Genomic DNA, 22,511 nt, shown 5'->3' with positions numbered 1-22,511 from the left:
AATAGATCTGGACAAAAATGAGCATCACTCCATTGATCCATGATCAATGTGTAAATAAGTTAGCAGAACCATAGATGAAAACATACGCACACTACCAAAAGTTTGAAGTTACCACACTGTATGAAGTTGTGTTTTTCATTATATTAAAAACCAAAATAATTGTAAAAATGTCAAATGAGTGGGTGTGTCAAATAAAATAAATAAATAAATAAATAAATAAATAAACAATCATTAATGATCTAAATGAGAAATAAGCATCCCTGGATTGAAAATGCTTCATTAAACTGCATCAATGTGTGTCCATAAGGAGAGTCTCTAATGATCCGTGATTCTAAAGTGAATCGATTCATTTCAAACCGGTTTGACTGACGGAACTAATATCAATGTGTCATGCATTTGCATCTGTGTGTGTGTGTGTGTGTGTGTGTGTGTGTGTGTGTGTGTGTGTGTGTGTGTGTGTGTGTGCTCATGCATATCTATGGAAGGGGTTTACAGGTGTTAATTGCGCGTCATGAGGGAGCACCTGGTCAGACACTAAAGATAAATAAAGACCAAGAAAAGCTGGTCTGGTTTATTTGGTGTCTGTTCTGCTTGTGAGAGGATGAGACTGCAGATGTTTTGATGGTTTGGATCAGTATTAAGCAGATCACTCACCTCGCCAGCGCTTTTGGAGTCTTTTGGAATATGTTGGCGAGCGGGATGACTAATTCACTGTTCAGGCGAGGAAATGTTGCACATTTTTTTTGGATAAACAAATTATTTCTCTTTCTCCGAGATACTGACAGGCTTAACTTTACTTGTTTTTCTTTTGTCGCTTGAAGGTTCTTGCTTTCTGCGGTGCTTGTGTGTCGGGCGGTTTCTTCTGATTCAGGTAAAGGTCGTGATATTCGACTCGCGTTTTGAATCTTTTGCGCATTGTGAATCATTTTACGCGCTGTGTATAAACCCGTATAAACGGCCGCTTTTTTAACATGGATTCGTGTTTGTTTCTCAGGTTGTGAGGGGTCAGACTGTGGTAAAGTTGGAGTGTCTGGAAAACCGAACAAAAACTCCGAGTTCTTGAATAAGTTTAACGAAATGAACACGGAAACGGCGCATCGACACCGCAACGCAGAGGCCGTGTTACCTTTCATTGGACTAACTGGAGGTGAGAAATGATCATACACCATACACTCAAATAATAATTATAATATTACAATTTCATAACAAAAATGCCTGAAGATTGAATTGAGTAGGCCTAAACTTTAATTAAATACATTTCAAATACATAAATATTTTGTTTTATTAATGTAATTTTGTTAAACTTTACATTTGATGGAATTTTGTTATGAAATTGAAATGCATAAATCTAAACAACAGGCTTTTTTTTATTTATTTATTTATGCAGCTATCCTGGGATAAATGAATACTGTACATGGATTAGAGTAGATATGTTTGCATGAGATAGATAGATGGATAGACAGATAGACTGATAGATAAAGAGTGACAGACAGACAGACGCATGGATGGATGGATAGACATAGACAGACAGACAGATAGATAGACAGACAGATAGTCACAGATAGGTAGATATTGATAGATAGATAGATAGATAGATGATAGATAGACAGTGACAGACAAATAGATAGATAGTGACAGACAGCTAGACAGACAGACAGATAGATAGTGACAGACAGACAGACAGCTAGACAGATAGTGACAGATAGATAGATAGATGGATAGACAGACAGACAGACAGACAGATAGTGACAGATATATATAGATAGTGATAGATAGGTAGATAGTGACAGACAGATAGATAGATAGTGACAGACAGACAAATAGTGACAGATGGATAGTGACAGACAGATAGATAGATAGTGACAGATAGAGTGACTGACAGACAGACAGACAGATAGATAGATAGTGACAGACAGACAGATAGATAGTGACAGACAGACAGATAGATAGATAGATAGATAGTGACAGACAGATAGATAGATAGATAGATAGATAGTGACAGACAGACAGATAGATAGATAGATAGATAGTGACAGACAGACAGATAGTGACAGATAGATAGAGTGACAGACATAGATAGTGTCAGACAGATGGATAGACAGACAGATAGATAGATAAAGAGTGACAGACAGATAGATAGATGGATAGAGTGACAGATAGATAGATAGTGACAGACAGATAGATAGATAGATAGATAGATAAAGAGTGACAGACAGACAGATAGATAGATAGATAGATAGTGACAGACAGACAGATAGATAGATAGATAGATAGATAGATAGTGACAGACAGACAGATAGTGACAGATAGATAGAGTGACAGACAGATAGATAGTGTCAGACAGATGGATAGACAGACAGATAGATAGATAAAGAGTGACAGACAGATAGATAGATGGATAGAGTGACAGATAGATAGATAGTGACAGACAGATAGATAGATAGTGACAGACAGACAGATAGTGATAGTGACAGATAGATAGATAGTGATAGAGTGACAGACAGATAGATAAAGAGTGACAGACAGACAGATAGATAGATAGATAGTGATAGTGACAGACAGACAGATAGATAAAGAGTGACAGACAGATAGATGGATAGATAGAGTGACAGACAGATAGATAGATAGTGACAGACAGATAGATAGATAGATAAAGAGTGACAGACAGATAAATAGATAGTGATAGATAGATAGTGACAGACAGACAGACAGACAGATAGATAGATAGATAAAGAGTGACAGACAGACAGACAGAGATAGATAGATAGATAAAGAGTGACAGACAGATAGATAGTGACATAGATAGATAGTGACAGACAGACAGACAGACAGATAGATAGATAGATAAAGAGTGACAGACAGACAGACAGAGATAGATAGATAGATAGATAGATAGATAGATAAAGAGTGACAGACAGACAGATAGATAGATAGATAGATAAAGAGTGACAGACAGATGGATAGATAGATAGTGACAGATAGATAGATAGTGACAGACAGACAGATAGATAGTGACAGACAGATGGATAGACAGACAGATAGATAGATAGTGACAGACAGACAGATAGATAGACAGATAGATAGTGACAGACAGATGGATAGACAGATAGATAGATAGATAGAGTGACAGATAGATAGATAGATAGTGACAGACAGATAGATAGATAAAGAGTGACAGACAGATAGATAGATAGTGACAGACAGACAGATAGATAGATAGATAGATAGTGACAGACAGATGGATAGACAGACAGATAGATAGATAGATAGATAGATAAAGAGTGACAGACAGATAGATAGATAGATAGATGGATAAAGAGTGACAGACAGATAGATAGATAGTGACAGACAGACAGATAGATAGATAGATAGTGACAGATAGATAGATAAAGAGTGACAGACAGACAGATAGATAGATAGATAGATAGATAGATAGTGACAGACAGATGGATAGACAGATAGATAGATAGATAAAGAGTGACAGACAGATAGATAGATAGTGACAGACAGACAGATAGATAGATAGTGACAGATAGATGGATAAAGAGTGACAGACAGATAGATAGATGGATAAAGAGTGACAGACAGATAGATAGATAGATACATACAGATAGATAGATGATAGAGAGTGACTGACAGACAGACAGATAGAGAGTGACAGATAGATAGTGATAGATAGACAGATAGATAAAGAGTGACAGACAGACAGATAGATAGATAGACAGGTTTTCTTACTATTTTGGTGCAATTATCCATTAAGTATGTTTAGATATTTTTAAAGTAAAATAGATTTACTTGAGGACAAAATTACATAATGATAATCTCTTTGAAAAATGTAGAAACTAATATATATATATATATATAATTGCAATGCCCCTGGTTAGATGCAGTAAACATGCACAGAGGAAAAAATATTACACAATAATATAATTACTTGGTTTCCACATTGCACAACAAATCACACTTTTCAATTTCATAATATTCATAAAAAGTAATCTTTTAATAAAATAAAATCCGTTAATATTTTGTTTTATTAATGTAATTTTGTTAAACATTACATTTGATGGAATTTTATTAAGAAATTGAAATGTGTAAATCTTAAAAATAGGCTAAATGTTTTTTTGAGTGTAGAAATCCTAGGATAAATGAATATCCTGTTTGCATTAAGATGGATAGAAAGAAAGAATTATTTTCTTATTATTTGTTTGCAATTTTCCCATAAAAATATCTAAAAAATTTTTTTACATTCTTAAAAAAAGATACATTTACTTGAGAAGCAAAATTACATGGATAATGATACAATCTTAAACAAATGTAGAAACCCATAAATGCCCCCGGTTAGCCTATACGTGCACAGAGAAAAGAATTGCTCTATAATAGAATTATTTGCTTTCCACAATTAATTGCAACAGTTACAGTCTGAAACCAAATGAAACAACTTGAGTGCAGTAGAAAAATCTCAACTGGGCTCAAGTTAACTGGATATTCCTTTTTAAAAATGGGAATTCCAGTGCTGTGAAGCGTATCGGCCTGCACAGTGTCACTGGATGGTTAGTGTTGTGTTTGGAAACAGATGTTGGTAGCAGCTGTTTAAATGCCAAGTCATATATATTGCAGGAAGGGGCTGCTGTTTTGTTTTACAGTACTTGTAATTAATACATTTATTTGCCGTTTCTCATTTCAGTTGCCAAACAAAGCCGTACCTGCTGTAAGAATGGAGGAACGTGCATTTTAGGAAGCTTTTGTGCCTGTCCGAAACATTTCACTGGTCGGAGTTGTGAATATGACGAACGTCTCAGGTAAAATCCAAGATCATATAAGGCCAATGTTTAGCTATAATAGATTTTTGGGATCACAGGATTATATATATGACTATATTTGTTGTTGTTTTTGTTTTGTTTTTTACAGGGATTGTGGTGTCATTCCACACGGAGAGTGGGTTCAGAAAGGGTGTTCATATTGCAGATGTGGTTATGGACTTCTGCATTGCTTCCCGCATGTTTTCAGCAACAACTGTGGTAAGTTCATCCATGCATTTTGTTGTAAATGCAACTTGAATAACCAGTTTGAGTCTGTTTCATGAGAGGTATTTAATAATTTCTTTTTTTGCACGTATTTTAATTGTTTAAACAAATGCACGGTTTCAAAAAGGGAGTATTCCCAGGCTTTGACTTCATAGCCAATTTGTTTGATATCAGTTTAGACACATTTATCTTTCCAACATCCACATGTGTTGATAACGTGATACCAGACAAACACTTAATATCCTTCCAGGCAGTTGTAACTGGTTTAGTTGGAGATAAACAACAATAGACCGTGGAGAAAAGTTCTTACCTCCTGCATTTCCCTAGTAGGGCTGTGAATGGTGACTGACTGGTGTTGAGATCCTTCAAAATGACAACAAAAGATTATTCAGAGCTTGTGTTTTATGTTTAAGTATGTGCTAGTGGCCCTATTTGCTCAAGTTGCATTTTTGCATATGAAATACTTGCATATTGAACTTGCCTTTTTTTTTATTCTCTTACAGACGACTCTGAAGAAGTTCGGTGGTATCGTTCAAACGCCTTCAGAATGTGTCCGTCTTCATTTGCCGTGTTTGTTGCCTTGATTTTAAATGTCCTACTGTAAATGTGGTGAAGTTGTTTTCTTGGTTTTGTACATAAATGCTATCAGACTTGATGTCAGACCTCAGAAAGGTCTTTTCACCATTAAGGGCAGCTTTTAGTGGTGGCACTGAAATGCAATTTGTGTGGAAGTGCAGCTAGCTGTGTTTAAAGCAACCGTTTAGTGTAGGAATCTGTATATAGGATTTATATTGTGTGTGTGTGTGTGTGAGAGAGAGAGAGAGAGAGAGAGAGAGAGAGAGAGAGAGAGAATGAATATGCTCAGATAGCCTGTGATTGTTGACCTTTCAGCTATTTTCTCTCTTCTTATATAAAGAAGTCAGGCCAATCAAGCTCAACGGTTGCAACGGCTATCTTGACCTTCTAGTGTCAGGCAGAGATGTACTGTAACTGTATGATTGAGCCAAGGAATTTGTCTCATCTGATTAAAACTCCCATCAATAATGAAGAAGACTTGACTGTTTACTGACTTCCATCAAGCAGTTTGTCATGGCTGGTGAAAATGAGGTTGGATGCCACAGAACACTAGGGGTATAAATAACCGTAGCACATCAAAGCACACATTTTTCCATTATTCTTTCCAAGATAAAGGTGCCATTTTCTATTTTTTAAGTTTTAAATTCATAGAACATTTTAAGTAGACATTCAAAGGTTGTTTGACAAAATTCTCATAACATATCCAAAACAACACTTTTCTGAAATGTATCTAAGATGTAAAGGTGTGAAATCGATTTATTTAAAGTTTTAAGATTTTGGGAAGACTTAAGTAATTTGTAGATTAAATATTAAAGGGTGATGCTTCAAAGGCTGGCTAAACCATAATGATCCACTTTTTTCTATGCAAGGAATAGCTATTAGAGCAAGCTCATTTATCAACTTGAAGAATTCTAGTAATTCTTTAGACTCTGATTGTCTATGATCTCATGTAGCTAAATGTGGAAAGAAATGAGACAAAAACCTTTTTCTTTTTAGAGTGCTGTCTTGGCTCTCTTCCTGTTGGGGCCACAGAATCAGACCGAACAAATAGAGGTGCTTGGCACTCTTTTTACATTGAAATGCATGTTCTCTTTGGTATTAATAGCCGGGTGGGGTTGGGAGAGCTTATTCCAAGTCTTGCAGCTTCTCCATTGTCAATCGTGACAACGGCCTCTTTCTGAGAAGAGAATGTACTTTTACATAAAAAAGAGCTTGCATGAGTTCAATAGTTAGTCAAAGAGATGCTTCAATGGGTGTGATAAGAGACTAGGATATGGACCAGCCTGCTATTCAAGATTTAGGAACAGTACATTAAGCCAGGGGTACTTAATTTGTCAGCTGAGAACCACAATGATCTAAATCATTTACTTGAAGTGCCCCTGAGATTTAAAGTAATGTTAACCTTAATATCACAACATCTTTGCATGTGAAATATTTCTGTTGTTACTTTTAATTTAATTACATTTTAAAGAAAGTTTATTTTTTATACTTTAACAAACTATAGATTTTTTTATTATTAGTTTTTTTATTTAATTTGCCCTGCAGTTCCACCACGAACCACTAGGGTTTTGCGGACTCCCGAACAGTGAGGCACTTACAATGGAAGTCAACGGGGCCAATCCGTAAACATGAATATACACACTGTTCCAAAATTATAGCCACAAGACGTCAACATTATACATGTTAACCTGATTTTAGTGTGATAAAATCTCTGTTCTACACACTTTTTGTGAGATAAAATCACTTACTGGTTTTGCCGGCGTTGCAGTAAAGTTGTAATATTGGCTATAACTTTCCACAGATGCGGTTAGTAAGTGATTTTATCACAGTAAAATCATGTTAACACACATATTGTTTATGTCTTTTGTCTATACTTTTGAAACGGTCCCATTGACTTTCATTATGAGTAACTTACTGTAACCCAGATTTTTGCTTTTTCTTTTTTTGTATATTTAAGAGAGGAGTTCAAATCATCTTTGGTGGGAATCAACATTATGCCACAAATGCTGTCCATTGAGCTTAACTAGTATTGAACCCGGAATAGTCCTTTAATCAAGGGGTTCCTTTTTTGTTTGTCAGTTGTACTACTAATCTAAATTATTTTCTTGAAGTAACCCTTAAGACATACATGAATATCACAACATCTTTGCATGTGAAACATTTCTATTGTTACTTTTCTTATTTTATTGAAAGCTTTTATATTTATTTTTAACCAACCATACATGTTTTTACCACTTGCATTTTTAAGAAAGTCTTATGAACTCCCTGCAATTCCACCACAAACCACTAGGGGTTTGCAACCCCTCGATTGGGAATGCGTTGAGCAAGTGTTGATCTATATTGACCAAAAGTAAGATGGTCAGCGTCCAGCATCTCGTATTGAAGTGTTGAAATTGCTCAAGTGTCCTGAATTAATGTGTCACACATTTGGCAGTGAGTGGTGGTGGTGTAGTGGGCTAAAGCACATAACTGGTAATCAGAAGGTTGCTGGTTCAATCCCCACAGCCACCACCATTGTGTCCTTGAGCAAGGCACTTAACTCCAGGTTGCTCCATTGGGATTGTCCCTGTAATAAGTGCACTGTAAGTCACTTTGGATAAAAGCATCTGCCAAATGCATAAATGTAAATGCAATTATTAGAATTATTATTATTATTGCATCTTGGTGTTCAGGCCTGCATCTTGTACTTATAGAGGGATAGTTCACCAAAAAATTTAAACTACTTACCCCCAAATCATTTACTCACCTCATGTTGTTCCAACCTGTATGATTTTCTTTCTTTAGTGGAAAAAGCATTTTAATGGCATGTAAGACATCCATGCATGAGTCTGTCAAACATGTTGAGTGATCCAAACATCATCTGCAGCCTGAAACTGAACTTGTGATCAGATTTTCGGAGTAAATGCACTTAGCTGCATAGAGAGCTGTAGGATGCTCCCTTGCTCCCTATTTAGTGAATGACTTAACCTCCAGTGTGCTGTCTGTCTGCACTGGTCTCAGAACAGTTAGAAATGCACCTTATTTTCATCCTAACTCCATATAAAGCCTCTGAAAGCAACATTTTACAGCTTTTGCATGAATACATTTATTCTCAATGTGAAAATGCACAGTGAATATATAGGAATGCATTTACTAAATGTTAATGAATAGAACTGTATTGTACAGTGATGATAAAATAAAACAATTAATATTCAAATGAAGTGAAATGACTCACAGATGTGTTAATGTTGAAAGTTATTCAAAATAACTAGCATGATTTTGTTTTTTCAACTTTTGAGGGAATAAGGTCCCAATTTCCACATTTGTGGACATCATGTTTATCAGCGTGCTGATGCACGAAGAATAAATGAATTTTTTAAAGCGGCATATCAAAATAAACTAGAGATGCCATTCTTTACAACCAAACAGGTTTCAATCCAAAAACATAAAGAGGTTTCTTACCAGAGGCACTTTTGTTGGCGCTGCATTCATAGAAGCGCTTCACAGAAATCGACAGCATGCTGTTATGTCACATGACTCGAAGCACCAGAATTTTAACTCTTAAATAACAGTGTAGAGTCTTGTGAACAGTATTCAGTCGGTTTTAATTCATTTAAATGATTTTGGAAACAGTTTTGGAACAACACAAGGGTGAGTAAATGATGGCAGAATGTTCATTTTTTGCACGAACTCTCTCTTTACACTTACGTACAAGGTGGATTTGAAGTGTAATTGAAAAAAATGTGTCAATCGTTTACTCAGGTTGGCTGCTTGACACTGCATGAGTTAAATATTCTTCATTCAAATCCACTTCCATACAGTTTATACAAAAGCTGCAAACATCACCAGCTTGTGTTAATCTACTTTGAAACTTTAAACAACCTCGACTCTAAAGTAGCATAAGAAACTCCCTTTTCTTTACGTTTATTGATCCCCTTAAAATGAGCTGCTCTCTCCTCAAGAGATTAATCCAGCGGTGACAAAGCTCTGCACATAGAGAGACTTTTAACTATGTTTCTATTCTTTGTGCTTTAGGAAGTCCCACATTTTCCTGAGTCATGACATTCAGACACTCCAAAAAGAGGATTAATGGGTGTGTTTAAGGAGAAACTGACTCTGACTATAATATGAGTCTCATCCAGCTGGGACTTAAGCTCTTTCTTCTTCTTGCGCCCCGCTGATGCAATGTGATTGTTTCAACGATCACATTTCATATGCACAAACTATGGACAATTCCTCTGATGGAAAGCTGGCATGCAGGTTTAATGGGGATGAAGGGGGTCCTCTGGGATTACATGCCAGGAAATCTGTCTCTGGGGTTGTTGGGTGATTGGATGGGGGTGCTGTGGATTTTTTTTGTTTTGTTTTTGTTTTTTTGCAAAGGAGCTGTTCAGTCATGACATCAGTTTGTAGGCCAACTTGGAAATGTAATTGGTGCACAATGGGGCTAAAGGCTCCACGGGGTAAAAAAGCTCCATTGATTTTATTTTCTCCCAAAACACTAAATAGCAACAAAAACTACCACAGGATTTTTTTAAACACCTGTTTTTCACTAAACACTGCAGAAATTTCCTGATCCATGAGATCTTTGCGTGTGGTGTCAAAAGTTTGATTTTGAGGCAATCTAATTGGTCATTTTCCTTAGCCCCGTTGTACCCTATAGCCACAAGACGTAAACAATATGTGCGTTAAAATGATTTTAGTGTAATAAAATTAAGGATTTACCTGCATTATGCATTTACCAGGTTAAAGGGTTTATTACGTCGTCATTACAAAAAAAAAGTTCCAATATTGGATATTACTTTACACAGAAAAGGTCAGTAAGCAGTTTTATCACACCAAAACCATATTAACACATATATTGTGTCTCACTGTAGCACAGATTTTTGCTTTTTTTTTTAAAGAAAAGGAGGGACGAGCTTAACTTGTACTGAACCCGGAATATTCCTCCAAAACAATGACATGTAATAAGCCTTCAAGTCCATATGTGGCAATTTAAGTTTTAAAGCACACGACACTTTTAAAAATTCACATTTAAGGTATGACTGCTTGTAATTTATGTTGTAGAACAAAACGTGCAAGTCTCTTCTCGTAATGTTAACCACGCACAGGCGTTATTTTACTCATAAATCGAAAACCGATAATCGATAAATGCTGATTCTCTTCTGGGTTTTAGGACTATAGGCTGAGCATCTCTATTGCAGGTAAACCTTTAAGTGATTGCATCACTTATGAGAAAAACTAGAGTGGTTTTTAAAGTTTGTTTCAGAGTAGACACTTCTTCTGATGTAAGCAGGGTTTATATTCAACGCTTTCTTTGGTTTTATCCATTAGATGAAATACAGGAAGCCAAGGAACATCAAATGCACCTCTCTTCCTTTCATGGCAGGTGTTCTTTTTCTTTGTTAAAACGGCTCGCCCTTCAAAGCGTTTTGATTCAATTTTAATGTTCATATAGACTCATTGTCATGGATATGCATGGATCAGCTCAATCCGAGCTGTGAGTCATATACTATTGATAAAAAGAGAGCATTATTAATGCATGGCCCCGAACGAAAGGTTTGTTCGAGCTCCCTTAAAGGATTAGACCAATACAAGATTACTGAAATTTAGTTAAAGCTTATAACTCAAGAATGAGACAAACATTATTCTTTCCTCTAAACCACAAAAAAGAAAAAGAAAAAAAAAAAGCAATTTTTGAGCAAATGCTGAGCATTATGTGCTAAGAATACAGATTTTATTTACATGCCTGATCCAGTTCCTAAATACGAATTAAGCATTATCTTAAAGGTGATGTAATTGTTTTGGTGTGTGTATTCTCATATCCCAGCTCATTTTGTAGCCCGAAAAGTGTAAACACTGTGGCTTAACCAAAGCCGTGACTTTGGGGCGGGACTATCTGTTTGCTCGACCAATGCAAGACGGGGGAAGTGGTCAGGAAACCTGTTTGAAAACATCACTTTTGCAATTTAGTTTGGTTCTGCTATGGCGCAGAAATTACACACCATTAAAGTAATTTCCCATAGGAAAGGAAACGTTAGATCTCTTTAATGTCTCAATTGTTTCTGACAGCAATTAGGTGAAATGGAGAGTAAATGGAGCCTTCTCAGATAAAGAAAGTGTCTCCACTAGAGTTTCAATAGAGATCTCAACAATATTTCAAAATATAATCAAAATATAACAAAGTGTGCTCAAATCCACCGAGATCAAATCGAAGACTTCAAAAGTCAGAAATCTCGAATGAATTGTTCAGTTCGACTTTTTGCTTATATATACAGCAAATGGAAGTCTCTATGGAAGCCTATTTCCACCACATGATTTAACTTGTTCTCTGGTAAACCATAATTCTGAGATACCAAGTCATTTTTTTTATTATTAGATTCAAAGTCATAATCTTGAGATATATAGTCAATTATTAGACATAAAGTCATAATTATGTGATACACAGACAACATTATGAGATAGTAAGTCTTGATTATGAGAGTCAACAGTGCCGGGCGGATTACTTGTGAATTGTAATCCAGTACTGATTTCAAATTACACGACAAAAAATGCAATCAGTAACGTAATCTCATATATTACATTTTGGGGTAATCTAATCCAATTTATTTTGGATTACTTTCAATTTAATTCTATTTTATTTTGTCACATGCATTTGAGTAGGATAATCATTAACATAAAAGTACAAAGAGGAAGAAAATGTGTTCCATTCTTTAATACTGACAAAAAGAGCCTCATTATGACATTTTTAAAAAGTGCATTAAGGGGGCCAGGGTAGCTCAGCGAGTAAAGACGCTGACCGCCAACCCTGGAGTCACGAGTTCGAATCCAGGGCGTGCTGAGTGACTTCAGCCAGGTCTCCTAAGCAACCAAATTGGCCCAGTTGCTAGGGAGGGTAGAGTCACATGGGGTAACCTCCTCATGGTTGCTATAATGTGGTTCTCGCTCTCAGTGCCGCGGAGAATAGCGTGAAGCCTACACACTCACTATGTCTCCATGGTAACATGCTCAACAAGCCACGTGATAAGATGCGCGGATTGAATCGCAGAGGCAACTGAGATTCGTCCTACGCCACCTGGATTGAGGCGAGCCACTACGCCACCACGAGGACTGAGAGCGCATTGGGAATTGGGCATTCCAAAGAAAAAAAAAAAGAAAAAAAAGAAAAGTGCATTAAACATTACATGAATGAAATAAACATTAAATCTAACAGCAATGACAGTGCATCTAATGAAAGTTTATAATGGACCCTTTTCACAAATCCGGGTTTGCAGAGCAGAAGTAGATCATAGTTGGGTAAATGTGAATGGCGGTGAATGGGAGTCCACGACAAATGTAATTGTTGCTCACCCGTTTGCTCTAACAGCAAAAGAAAATACCAGCGACTGCGCTTTCACTGCTTTTCAAAGGAAGATAAAAATATAGAGTGCTGGATAACAGCAGTAAGAAGAGAGAAATAGGCTAAAATCACACCCTCAGCAGCTGTGTTAGAAGCCTCATCGCAGCTGTGGTATCTTCATTTTTAAAACTTACTCCAGGGTAATATAATAAAAAGTTCAATGTAATAAATTGGAAATAAAAAATTGGAAATATACAAACTGTTTTCTATATTATTGTATATTTTCATTTAATCATTCAGTTAGTCCATTTTGATAATTTAATGACTTTGTATGACCCAAAGGGAGATGTGTGTGGGGATAATAAAAGGATAATTAAATGTTTTAATAAGAGCAGAACTGGTGTCCAAAAAAGGCAGATGATATATGTGCGTTAATTAGTGCTAGAAATGACATGAAAAACATGTATATTGACAGCCTTTATTTGTTAAACTCTATATGACTCTAAAGGTGGATATTAAAAGGATGACATAAGGTCAGAGACAGGAACTGTCTGGTGTCCAAAAAAGGCAGATGATATATGTATACTAATTAGTGCTAGAAATGAGATGAAACATGTATGTGGGCAGACATACAACTCTCCATTTTTAGGAATATGTGTAACCAACGACTGTAATAAGGGAAATCATTTAATATACTAATCAAAGTAATGCAGGAAGCAAGGATAGTTAGTTAATATAAAATATGTAACCATATGAAGTGATTACAGTGTGTTTTATACATAGAAAATGAAATAGTTATGTTTTTGCCATCATTGAAGCACGTTGGGGTCAAGAGTGACCAGCTAGAAGGGAGACGGCGAAGACGAATCTAGGGAGGCATAAGATGATTTCATTGGATGAAGAGGCCATCACTCAAAGAGATAAGGGGGAACAGAAACTGTATAAAAAATGCATGATTCTGAAGTGTAATTTTTGATGCTTCATGGACCACCTCTGCTTTGTTACTATGTAATAAAAGTCTATTTTTGGAATCAGAACTTTGCGCCTCAATGACTGTTTTGGGGAATCTGCCACGACAACATTTACGTTGTTAAATAAGGTGGAAATGCATGATAACACATCTGTGAAAAGGGTCCATTAAAACACTGAGACATCAAGTTCATTTTAAGTGCATAAAACAATAGCAACATTACAAGCATTAATTAATGATTGATTGTTACTTTATTGTCTGATTTCTCATAAATTTGATTTGCGTCAGTTCATATATGGTCAGCACCCAGGGACGGATTGACCACCGGGCCGACTGGGCCGTTGCCCAAAGGCCTCTAAACCCAAAGGGCCCTGAGCTCTAAATCAATTATTTATTTATTTATTTTGAGATATCTATTATAAATCCACGTAAATGTCAGCCTCATATGAAATACCATTTGTTCGGTCGAATGCATGACTCGAGTGCGCGGGGAATCTACGTCTCACAGGTGCAGCACGTTTATTTGAAGGACTACAGAGAACAGCGTCTGATTTACAAAACGCTTCCAAACACAAAGATAAGGTGCAGTTTACCCTGGCGGTGTACAAAGCTGATGGTTTAAATTCATATAAATGACAGAATTCATGCAACAGTATAGAGGACTTTAAAATGTTTAAGTCCTGCATGCATTTAATGGTTAATGATAAAGAGAAAGGTGCCTTAATATCCTAAATATGTGCACAGTAAACTTTTGTAATATTTGGTTAACCGCGATAGTTCACGAACGGTTATTGTGTTATTTGTCAGGAGTCACTCGGGAATAAAGAACGTTTATTGTCATGGATGCATCGAACACAATCTCAGATTAGCAGGGAATAAAGTGCACAGTGAGCTATAAGCCTAAATAGCACAATACATAGATCTTCAAATGATAAAATCACAGCTGAACAAAAATAATCTCTGTCACTGCCTGCAACATAATCTGCCTATTCTTAATCAATTGAAAATGCGTAATTCTGCCCAGGCAGGTTCACATTCCATGAGGCAGCGAACGCTATACGGTTTATAGGACTTTTTCGGGATGCTTTGATTTTTAAATGATTCAGCATTTAACTTGTGTAATTATTGTCTGTACACCAGAGCAAAAGGGGTAAAAACATTGGCTCACCATTTGCCAGGTGAAAAACAATCTGGAATCATGTGAAACAGTCACATTACCTGAATCTGAACTTTATCAGAATGTCGATTTGTGACACCAGCTCAACAAATGCTGAAACAGAACACAGGTGTCTCGAGATGCATTAATAAATATTGAAATTATTTTTAAGTTAACAGTGTCTAAAAAAATGTGACAGTCCTGCACAACGAATTGTAAAACAGAATGCGGGTGTCTTGATGTGCGTTTATAAGTATTAAAGTTCTTTTAAACTTAACATGAGTTGTGGCACAACGATCAAAGATGTCTGTCTAGTGCGTGTTTACATGGCCTCGACGCACGTGTGAACAGCCCGTAACTTGCCCTATAGCCTACTTGAAAAACTGACCTGAACCTGGCCCAAAATCTGAAGGTTTGTCGGGTACCATCAGACTCAGATCGGGTTGAAGACCTCTAAACACGTGCAGAATAACCAAATAGTGATTTTGGTATTTGAATAACATGCACATCCCTATTTATAATGCATGATTTTGGAACTGTTCATAATTTAAAAAAAGTACATATAACTGGCCATGTAAGACATTGCCAACCAAATCTGCCAAGCGTCCTGTAGCGCATAAAAGTGAACGTAGTCACGTCATAGGGGGCCTCTATGGTGTACGGGCCCATGGGCCTCTCAGTTCTTAATCCGTCTTTGTCAGCACCATCATGTGATCACAAAAAAACGACAACAATTTAATGACCATAAAATCAACAGCAACAACCTTGCTAGGTCAAAGCTTTCATCTAAAAACACTGAAACGCTATTAACACTTACTGCTTACTGATAGTCCATCACCTATTCCAAAGCTGAGGTGCAAGTTATTATCTTTTGAACAGCAAGAATATTCTAAAAGAGCAGCATATTTTAAAACAGCAGAGTTCCACTGAGTCACGCAAGGAACAATTGTGTCAAGTTTTATTTCATCATCAGTATCAGTAGAGAGATGGGCTTTGCTTCATATTGCTGCACATTTTGTAGTTGAAATATTGAGTACCCTGCGGGCAGCACCCATAGAGATGGCATCCTCTAGATCCTTTGAAGCAATTCAATTCAATGTGTGAGCTACACACCAATGGTGTAATTTCATTCTTAAAAATGAAATTATCTCTGTAGATCCAAAGGGTTAAATGCTGAGGTAGACCGCTCTATCTTCACCTGATTGGCTAGTGGCGAGTATCAGTTCTGAGTGCAATACACAAAACCCTCCCCTTCCCCCTCTCTTCCGAAAACACTCGAAAATGTACCGAATGTAAATCAGCGGTGTGCTAAAAAGTTACAACTTTTTGAGATAGTAAGTCATGTTTATGACAGTTAATTATGAGATACTAAGTCTTAAAATGAGATCAAATGCATAATTATTACATCCAAAGTCATGATTACGAGATAAAAAGTCATAATTATGATATAAATGAAATAGTAAGATAGTAAATCATAATCATATGAGATTAAGTCCTAATATGAAATGACTACAACTACAAAGTCATAATTATTAGTTTCAAAGTCATAATTTTGAGGGAAAAAAATAAATCAATTATAGTTATATTTATTACATAAAAAGCCATAATTAAGAGAAAAATAAATATTATGTGGTAAAAAGACAAAATTATGAGATAGAGTCAAAATTATGAAATAAAATAGTATCTCAAAATGACTTTTTTTTTTTAAAATCTAATAATTATGATTTACAAAAGCACCTTTTTTTTCTTCCATTGAATTTATCCTACTTACTCTGTACTGAAAAATGTTGTATTAAATTAGAAAATAATGCAATATAGAAGCATTTTCACAAATGGTGTCAGACTTTTGGACCCCACTGTTTGTTATCCTAAAGTATCGTGGTTGTCACCAAGCCCTCATTTGATTCTTTCTCTGCTCCTGTCCCAGTGGAAAGCTTGTGTGACGGTGGCAAATGTCTCTATTCTGTGGCAGTAAACAGAGTAAGAGAGGGTAAACAGTGTGAGGGCAGCCTGGGGCCAGTCTTCGGGCTCTCGGGACGGTCGGGGGACCACAGTAATAGGAAGGGAGTGGTGAATTAGCAAGAAAGTGCTGTCAGACTTACACTCACACAACAGACTTGGCTATACATCACACAGACGGGGTACATATTTACCCTCGACTCAAGGGAAGGGGGTGGCGACACTGCCATTACTTAAAGAGACACAGGCCTGCGGTCTGTTCTTTTGCAAGAGTGCAGAGGTACACAGGAAAAATGAAATAGCCTTGTCTTATTTTATCATCTTACTGTCCACGGCCATCTTCTCTTATCCTTTGTTCTCGCTCCTATTTCTATTTTGTCTTTCACATATCTCTCTGAGAGACACTCTTTCCTGTGGCTATGTTTAAACTCGTCTGTGCTGTGTCCTCTGCTTCTTTAATACCGATCTAAAGGTGATATGTTAAGAACGCAGCTTGGCAGACATTCTACAGCACTGGTTCTCAACTGGTGGGTCTGTTCTGATAGGGAAAAACTAAATGCTAAATGCAAAAAAATAAATAAAGTGCAACTCAAATAATCATGCATAGTTAGGATAGCAAAACCTGACCAATTTGTTGTACAACAAGCAATTTTGGTACTGTGTTGGGTCGCCATTTGATGTCTAATGTAAAATCTGTGTCCTTAAGTAAAACCCGTTGAGAACTGCTCTTCAAGCCATCTGCGTTCCACACTGTTGGCCAGACTGAAGTGAGAGGAGGTGCATATGGGTCGAGTGATAAAAATTCAGCTCAGAAATCCCACATACTGCGGAGGTCATGCTTAGTTCTCCTTCAACCCAGTTAATTGCTTAAAGGCAGGCCTGCTGAATTAAATGTCTAATTTGCGCGTGGCAATAACCTATCTTGATGATACAAGCGCTTGCATAAGAATCAAACCCTTCTCGTTATGTAGAGGGTAATTTGAGATGAATTAATTGACAGGTGGTGCTGGCGTAATGAACCATATATTGAACGCAAAAGAATCCAGCGTATTCACACTGAATATCAAAGATGTGACACTTTTGCACAAAATGACTCCTACTAGTCTCAAAACCAAGCCAAACCAGAAAAAAAGCTGCATCTGAATACAAATTTTATTTGTACTTTTTCTGAAAAGAAAATGCTATGCTTGTCTGTTCCAAGTGGTTTTATGCTACCTTCACATCCTAAGGGAATTCATTGGGAATGAATAGTTTCCTACTTGGAGGGTGTACATGTAATTACGACTGGGAAACTCCAGTTGGAAGTACGGTTTTTGAGTTAAAGTTAAGTTCTATTTATTTTTCTAAGAGCAGATACTTTGTTATCGCTTGCCATTTCGGTCATATACATTTACGTATATCAGTAACTAATGCATATTGTACATTTTCTACACAGAAAATAGTATGTATTTAACCAAAATGTCATTATCATCAGCAAGGTAAGCTGGCAAACATGTATTACGTTTTTTTTTTTTTTGCACATTGCAACACAATTGGGCGTTCTAAGTGGTTTTAGCAAGTTGCAATGTGGTTGCTACTGTGTTCAGATGTTTTAGTGCATTGCTTGCTATGCAGTTGCTTAGCAAAATTGCAATGTGGTTGCTAGGGCATTCTGAGTGGTTTTTAGAATGTTGCCATGTGGTTGCTAGGGTAATATGGGTTTTTAGCGCATTGCTATGCAGTTGTTTGGGTAGATTTAGTATCTGAGTAGATTTAGCATATTGCTATGTAAGACATTCTGAGTGTTTTTTTATTTTATTTTTTATTTATTTATTTATTTATTTTTTGTGCATTTCTATGCAGTTGCTTGGGTGTTCTAAATGGTTTTTAGCTGATTATGTGGTTGCTAGGGCGTTTAGGGAGGTTTCTGGCATGTTGCTATGCAGATGCTTGGGTGTTCTGAGTGGGTGTTTGTTTTTTTGCATGTTGCTATGTGGTTCCTGTGGTGTTTGCGGGTGTTTTTTACTATTCCGCTGCTAAGGTGTTTTTGGTGTTTTGTTGCATGTTGTTTTGCTGATAGGGTGTTCAGGATTTTTTGTGTGTTGCTATGTGGTTGCTTGGCAGTTTGGTATGGTTTTTAGTGCATTGCTATGCAGTTGCTAGGGTGTTCTGAGTCAACTGCCAAAGTTAGATACTTTAATAGGGTTAAATGGGAAGTGTAAGCCTGTTGCGTATAAATGAGTAGTATTTTTAGCAAGATTTATTGCTTTCCTTCATAGGCCACACATAACGCAAAAACTAGACTGTACAGGGAAAATTCGCAAATACAATTTAGGGAACAGTGGGAGAGAGAGACTGGGGCATGAATGATGGAAACAGTGTATGAGTGGGAGTGAGACAGACAGAGAAACAGCAGGAGTGATTGAGACGGTGTGCAGTGAGACAGTGTGGACGCAATGAGACTGGTGTCGAGGGTTTGGAGGAGGGTGTAGAGCCAAGCTGTGGAATGACTATTTCAAACACTGATCCTGTGATCCATCATTCCCTCAATCTCTGGATTACACTCCACCTGAAAGCCCAGCACACTGGGATTCCCTACAGGCAAGAGCTGTGTTCAGTTCAAGAGAGCTTTAGCCACTGTGGATTACAGCTTCTTAATTAATTAACACTGTTAGTTCATGAATCAAACTGCCAGTGATGCGTTGATTGTCTACAGAGCTCAAGGGATGGAGAACACTTGAATGACTGCTATTTGTTTTGATAATAAAAGTTTTTGGTCTATGGTATTTTAATGAAAACTATAGTTACCATGGTAAAATAGGGGACATTTAGGACATATCATGTTGATATGAGTCAACATGAATTGCAACATGAAATTCAAGTGAAAATGATGTAATCCAGCAGTATGAGTGCATGTGTTCAGTCATTCCCCATGCTTTATTTTGCTTTCAATCCTTGAGACAAGTCATATACCTTTCATATTCCAGCTGGACACGTAGCACTCACATATAGAAAGCTATATAATCTACATCTTCAAATAGAAATTAAGTCAGCACAGTTTAAAGCCCTGTGTAAACTTCACATCTGTCAGCATATTTGACTGTGAATCCAGTACAAACCGCTCTCTCATTGACTGCAAATCCTTCTCACTTACATTTCACCAAATACAGATTAAATCATCCCAGCTATAGCAACAGCTAAAGCAGTAAAACTGTACAAACAGACCACTGCATACACAAAAACACAGCTAAATATACAAATACATGTGGATATAAACACACACACACACACACACACGCCTGTGCACTCATGCATCCAGTATACTCAAAGGAAAATGTTATTGCTTAGTGGTTACTCTTTTATTGCTTACTAAACGTATTTTTATTTATATGTTTTGTGCCATTTAACCTCCTGAGAGCGAGTGTGACTGCTGTGTGCATTTTCCATGTCCCTTTTTGATTTGTAACTAGTAGCACCTAATAAACAAGCAAAAAAAAAAAAAAAAAAAGAAAGTTTTTTTCTAGAGCAAATGTTTTCCTAAAGATTGATGGACAGCGTGACTAAGTTGTCAAATTGTAAATAATACCAAGATATAGCAAGTCAGATTATTTTCATCAAATACTTTATTATGTTTTCAGGAGTGTTGGTTATTCATGTTTTTGAGACATTATACTGTAGTTAGTTATTACAGCTGAATAAATTATTCTGATTAAAATTAATGTCCAGCATCATCATGTTAAAATAAAAATGTGCATTATAAATTCTGAATCTATGTACTGATTATCACCGTCCCATGTCTGTCAAACATGTTGAGTGATCCAAACATCATCTGCAACCTGAAACTGAACTTTTGATCAGATTTTAGGAGTGAATGCACTTAACTGCATAGAGAGCTATAGGATGCTCCCTTGCTCCCTATTTAGTGAATGACTTAACCTCTAGTGTGCTGTCTGTCTGCACTGGACTCAGAACAGTTTGAAATGCACCTTATTTTCATCCTAACTCCATATAAAGCCTCTGAAAGCAACATTTTTCAACTTTTGCATGAATACATTTATTCTCAATATGCACAGTAAATATATAGGAATGCATTTACTAATGTTAATGAATAGAACCGTATTATACAGTGATAACAAAATAAAATATAACAAAATGTATATTAAAATGAAGCGAAACGACCCACAGATGTGTTTATGTTGAAAGTTATTCAAAATAACTAACATGTTCTTTTTTTCAACTTTTGAGGGAATCAGGTCCCATTTTCCACATATGTGGACATCACGTTTATTAGCGCGCTGATGCATGAAGAATAAATGAATTTTTTAAAGCGGCATATCAAATGAAATTAGAGATGCTACTCTTTACAACCAAACAGGCTTCAATCCAAAAACTTTAAGAGGTTTCTTACCAGAGGCACTTTTGTTGGCATTGCACCCGTATGAGGGCTTCACGGAAATCAACGTCATGCTGTTGTGTCATGTGATGCGGTGCACCAGAAGTTTAACCCTTAAATGACAGTGTCGAGTCTTGTGAACAGTATTCAGTCAGTTTTAATTCATTTAAATTATGCGTTGTGTATAGCAAAGCCAAAATACAATGTCCACGCATGTGGACGCGGGGTCGCATAAGGTTAACACAATTTTATAGCATTTAATGTGTAATTTCCAGTGTTTGGTAAGTTACTCAAAAATAGCAATCCACTACAAATTAATAAATTGTAATCAGATAATTTTACTGATTACTTAATCAAACTTTTAAGATATTTTTTAAAACAATTTTCACAGAAAAGTGTTTGTTTTTCTGCTCACAAATTCTAAATGATATCTATATTTTTTCTCATTAATTTTCGTCGTCCCTTCAGATCTCACAGAAATACAAACAGATGCGCATATGAGCATAATTCATATTTTAAATGAAGTCTACTGTACATAAAATTATTTTATAAATATGTGTAACTCAAGTAATGTACTAAAAAGTAATTAATTAAATTGAATATCAGTAACTGTAATCTGACAATAAGTTATATTGTAATGTGTTACACTGCTTTTGACTAAAACAGTCATTTGATTAAAGCAAATAATTACATTGCAATGAGATTACACCCAACATTGGTCTTTTCTGTGCCTCTAGTGGTACCAAAATTGTAAAAATGACTGTTTTCAAACAGGTTTCCTGAACACCCACCCCGTCTGGCAATATCGAGATCTCTTATGAAACTAGAGGAGACACGTGGAAAAAAAAACTGGGGTCTGAAAATAAAGACTGTGCATTTTAAATGCACATATCTTCTAAAAAGTTAATTTGGTCACTTTTAAAGGTACACTAGTGTATGGATCACCTTAAAGATAACAGGCAAAGACTAAAAGCCACAAAATACCAGTTATGAAGTAGGCAAAAATCTTCATTTAAAACTTTTAAGATATTTAAGCGGTCCCATGATTTTCTAACCTACATGGGTATAAACAAAAACAGTCTGTGTCTGGTTGTTTTAACTGTGAGTTGATGAAGCTCATCAGTCATTTACTCTCT

General features: G+C 36.3%; 2 protein-coding genes across 2 annotated transcripts in view; one reads left to right on the top strand and one right to left on the bottom strand.

Annotated features, from left to right (window-relative positions):
- Positions 1 to 699: 699 nt before the first annotated feature.
- Positions 700 to 5,698, top strand: LOC127433112 (cryptic protein-like). The gene is made up of 6 exons (XM_051684777.1): positions 700 to 719; positions 822 to 871; positions 995 to 1,147; positions 4,685 to 4,799; positions 4,909 to 5,018; positions 5,528 to 5,698. Exons 1-6 carry the CDS (start codon positions 700 to 702, stop codon positions 5,626 to 5,628), a joined length of 549 nt encoding a protein of 182 aa, XP_051540737.1. The 3' UTR covers positions 5,629 to 5,698.
- Positions 5,699 to 9,237: 3,539 nt separating this feature from the next.
- Positions 9,238 to 22,511, bottom strand: part of LOC127433099 (C3a anaphylatoxin chemotactic receptor-like) — an 80,220-nt gene continuing 66,946 nt past the window's right edge. The window contains exon 3 of the transcript XR_007895841.1: positions 9,238 to 9,461. The gene's annotated coding sequence lies outside the window, so the exon portion shown is untranslated. The remainder of the gene's footprint in view (positions 9,462 to 22,511) is intronic.

This window comes from Myxocyprinus asiaticus, chromosome 42, assembly GCF_019703515.2.
Source record: "Myxocyprinus asiaticus isolate MX2 ecotype Aquarium Trade chromosome 42, UBuf_Myxa_2, whole genome shotgun sequence".
Lineage (NCBI taxonomy): Eukaryota > Metazoa > Chordata > Actinopteri > Cypriniformes > Catostomidae > Myxocyprinus > Myxocyprinus asiaticus.
The sequence above is the reverse complement of the archived record's forward strand: the minus strand, read 5'-3'. Positions and strand labels throughout refer to the sequence as shown.